Source organism: Melanotaenia boesemani, chromosome 20, assembly GCF_017639745.1.
Source record: "Melanotaenia boesemani isolate fMelBoe1 chromosome 20, fMelBoe1.pri, whole genome shotgun sequence".
NCBI lineage: Eukaryota > Metazoa > Chordata > Actinopteri > Atheriniformes > Melanotaeniidae > Melanotaenia > Melanotaenia boesemani.
The window spans coordinates 17,063,008-17,066,962 of record NC_055701.1 but is presented as its reverse complement, the minus strand read 5'-3'; the positions used below and the strand labels follow the sequence as shown (position 1 = coordinate 17,066,962).

The 3,955-nt window shown below is 37.4% G+C and overlaps 1 protein-coding gene across 1 annotated transcript; it reads left to right on the top strand.

The window, feature by feature from the left end:
• Positions 1 to 3,059, top strand: ctsl.1 (cathepsin L.1). Its single transcript, XM_041971742.1, has 9 exons — positions 1 to 155; positions 421 to 525; positions 747 to 889; positions 997 to 1,194; positions 1,280 to 1,471; positions 1,811 to 1,976; positions 2,116 to 2,221; positions 2,395 to 2,498; positions 2,626 to 3,059. The coding sequence occupies exons 2-8, from the start codon at positions 426 to 428 to the stop codon at positions 2,492 to 2,494; spliced, it is 1,005 nt and encodes a 334-aa protein (XP_041827676.1). The 5' UTR covers positions 1 to 155; positions 421 to 425; the 3' UTR covers positions 2,495 to 2,498; positions 2,626 to 3,059.
• Positions 3,060 to 3,955: the final 896 nt, after the last annotated feature.

The window sequence follows — 3,955 nt, the reverse complement described above, 5'->3', positions numbered from 1 at the left end:
CTCCACCTTTCTGTTTATGAGCTCCTGACAGGCACCTGACTACAGTACTGTAGCCATAACTTTAGTCCTATATAAGACCTCACTGAAGCAGCTCTGTATCACTAGCAGGTGTTTGTACTGCAGTCTTCTCCACACACACACTGACGTCAAAGCAGGTAAGTGGCAACTGGACTGATAACGAGACATACAAGCAGCAGCACATATTTTCTGTTATGCAGTAATGCGGATACAAAAAGAGGAGGCGTTGGAAAAAGAGATGAAACCGGGAAATAGGGCTGATGTGTGGTTGTACACTTATGACATCAAATATCATGTCAGGAAGTATTTGTGAAACAATGCTGAAGTGACAGAGATCAACTTCAACCTGTGTGGTTTCCTGCAAGTAAGAAAGAATGTCTGTCTTTGTCTGCTTGTGTTCAGTCAAGATGAAGTTGCTGCTATGTGCTGCTGCTGTTCTGGTTGTGGCCAACTGTGCCAGCATCTCTCTGGAAGACCTTGAGTTTCATGCCTGGAAGCTGAAGTTTGGTGAGACTTTTGCAATCATCCTGGTTTTTGTCTGTCAGAGTAAATTCAGCTTTTTATTTTTATTTTATTATTACTTTTTTTTTACAAGTCCTATATTTGGAAAGAAATGTACTCATTTAGGCATGTTCCAATGTTTAGACAGTTCAATTTTGTTTGTTAGCCAAAAAAAGATTTTTTTTCACTTCTTTCTCTTTCTGATAATTTCTTTTTCTGATTGGCAGAAAGGTCCTACAGCTCTCCATCAGAGGAGGCTCATCGCAAGCAAATCTGGCTCAACAACCGCAAAATGGTGCTGGTGCACAACATGATGGCAGACCAGGGAATCAAATCTTACCGGCTTGGCATGACCTTCTTTGCTGACATGGTATGTGCAATATAAAGAAAGTTGATTGCTTTTGCCGTAACACATCTTACTATTTATTACCAACTTTAAGAAAATTCAAAAACTTAAATGTGGTACCTCTTGACCAGGAAAATGAAGAGTACAAGCACCTGATTTCTAGGGGTTGTCTGGGCTCCTTCAATGCCTCTTTGCCTCGCCGTGGCTCTGCCTTCCTTCACCAGCTTGATGTCACAGATCTCCCCACCACTGTTGACTGGAGGGACAAGGGTTATGTCACTGATATCAAGGATCAGAAGCAGTGTGGCTCCTGCTGGGCCTTCAGTGCAGTACGTATAAGAATAACCTGATGTCTAATAATCCAACAAACAAATAATCGTTCTATGTTTAAAATTCTCCTCTCTTTTTTCCCAGACTGGCTCACTGGAGGGACAGAACTTCAGGAAGACAGGAAAGCTTGTGTCTCTGAGTGAGCAGCAGCTTGTTGACTGCTCTGGTGCCTATGGCAACATGGGCTGCATGGGTGGCCTGATGGACAACGCTTTCAGGTACATCCAAGCCAACGGAGGGATCGACACAGAGGATTCCTATCCCTATGAAGCAGAGGTAAATAAAAATCTGTCACTAAAAAAAGAGTTGAGGTTTAATGTTTATTGATGTAAACCTTAAAGGTTCCACTTCAAATGCCATCTGCCACTACCATGCTGAAAAGCAGAGAAGATATCAAGCAAAGTTAGTGTAAGAAGTGTGTAATGCTGCCATCTTGTGGACAGAATAGATCATAGCACAAACTAATCTATTATTATTTTTTTAAGTTAATCTTGCTACATTGCCACATTGCTTTTAAAAACTTTAGAAATCTGATATAAATTCAGCCACAATTTTTTTCAGTACACCTAAGTTTGTTGAATCAAGGCATTTTTAAACTTTTTGTTTTCCCACCAGGATGGACAGTGCCGATACAACCCTGACAATGTTGGTGCTAAGTGCACAGGCTATGTTGATGTGACAGAAGGTGATGAAGATGCCCTGAAGGAGGCTGTTGCCACTGTTGGACCAATATCTGTGGGCATTGATGCTTCTCAACCATCCTTCCAGTTCTATGACTCAGGTGGATTCCTTTAAACACTAAATAACGACTAAAAAAACACTTGAGGCAAAAGCAAGACAAAAAGAAATATAAAATCCCTTTGTTTTTGTTTTTTTCCCTAATCTACATATTAGCCTAATCCATGTGTATGTGTTTTTAGGAGTGTATGATGAGTCTGACTGCAGCAGTACTGATTTGGATCATGGTGTACTGGCTGTGGGTTATGGTACTGAGAATGGGAAAGACTACTGGCTTGTGAAGAACAGGTAAATCATACCTGTTGCTCATATTTCTACTTTAAATATTGCTTTCCTGCTAATAGTCATCTGGTAATGTTGCAGTGAATGCAGGAAAATAACTTAGTTTCAACAGTGTTTAAAGGCTCCTTGTTTATAGCTGTTTTAGTGACATATTGTTGTAATTTTACTTTTTTCTGTAGCTGGGGTCTTGAATGGGGATTCAAGGGATACATCAAGATGTCCAGGAACAAAAGTAACCAGTGTGGAATTGCCACTGCAGCCAGTTACCCCCTGGTCTAAAAAGGTAAAAAGATACTCAGTATGCTAAAACACCATGTACACAAGTGAAACTTCTCAGCATCTGCAAAGAAGATTTACTCTCCACAGTGTATTGTTCATTAATCCAATGTTTATGCTTATTGGATTTGCAGGTCCAGGACTTTCCTCAGTGAGGAGGAGAATAGTGACATATAATTCATTGTAATAATTTTTTTTAATAAATAAAAAGCATCTGAGTACTGTAAGAAAATGTGGTTCTGCTCTTATTTGAAGGTTATTGGGCTACATAAGGTCTCTTTACCTTTGTGCACTGTCAGTGTTGCAGTTTTTTAATGAAGACTGTAAATAAATGTGAAGAAATAAAATTTTCCATACTAAAATATAAAATGATAGATATGTGTTTGCTTGTTTTAGTGTTATGTGGCTTATAAACAATACAAAAGGTTTTTATTTGGTTTTAAAAATGGTTTGTTTATCGATCCATAGCCACAACACAGACTGATATAATTCAGAGATGTGTCAGATTGTTCTGAAAGCAGTTACCAAACTGATGTATTAAGAAATTAAGAAGGAGTAATGCAAAATAGAAATATTGCATTTCTTTAAATATTTAACAATAAAAACACTTCAACATCTTTTAATCAAATGGCACATTACTTTTGTTTTTCAAATTCTCAATATAAATTGATACTCATGACCATTAAATGAGAACAAATATTAGTTTGGACATGGTTAAGAACAGTAAAGTAACCTGAAATGAGAAGCTTATTTTCATTTAAAGTATGACAAACAAACATTTTGCTGCTCCAACCTACCAATGAATCAACTGCTATAATTTCCTGTTGCTGCTCCACAGCTTTTTTCCCCTCTAGAATTTTCTAACTTATAGTTTTATAAATGTTTGCCAAAACAACCTGACAGTATAGTAATAGACAGTATAGTTTTTTAGTTTTAGTTACTTAAAATGTCTGCAGGTAAACATTGTGGTTGTGTCTCACATCAGACATGGAACGTTCATTTGCATGACTAAAAAGTCATATGTTATAAGCCAATTAAGCTGTCACTTGAATAAAGAAATAGTATTTATTTGGCTTATTTGACTAAACGAGCAAATTAGCAATCAGTACACCAGATAAACAAGAAAAAACAAGTCATCTGTACATGGAATAACTAACAATGAGCCATCGTGTTAAGTATGAGCAGCGCTGAGAGGCTGTGGCTTGTGGTACAGTAACTTGCAAATGTAAACAATGAGTCATGCACCTGGGGGAAGGAAATCTTTTCCATTGTTTTTTTCAAAAATTACAGTCATAGTTGAAGTTAGTGTGACAGGAAATAAACCCCTTCACTTATTTCTCCTTAAAACTGTGCATTGAAATGATCACTGTTCTGTGGTCTATCGATTAAATGTGTTATATTTTATGGTGTTACAGTCACATGAAAGGAGGTTGAAACTTAGCTAAAGGATGATCTGATAAAACA

What these genes read in the sequence shown, in the direction of transcription:
- ctsl.1 (XM_041971742.1), top strand. Translation starts at nt 426, where the DNA reads ATGAAGTTGCTGCTATGTGCTGCTGCTGTTCTGGTTGTGGCCAACTGT. An exon ending in CCTGCTGGGCCTTCAGTGCA is followed by an intron (nt 1,195 to 1,279) that starts GTACGTATAAGA and finishes CTTTTTTCCCAG; the next exon opens with ACTGGCTCACTGGAGGGACA. An exon ending in CTTCCAGTTCTATGACTCAG is followed by an intron (nt 1,977 to 2,115) that starts GTGGATTCCTTT and finishes ATGTGTTTTTAG; the next exon opens with GAGTGTATGATGAGTCTGAC.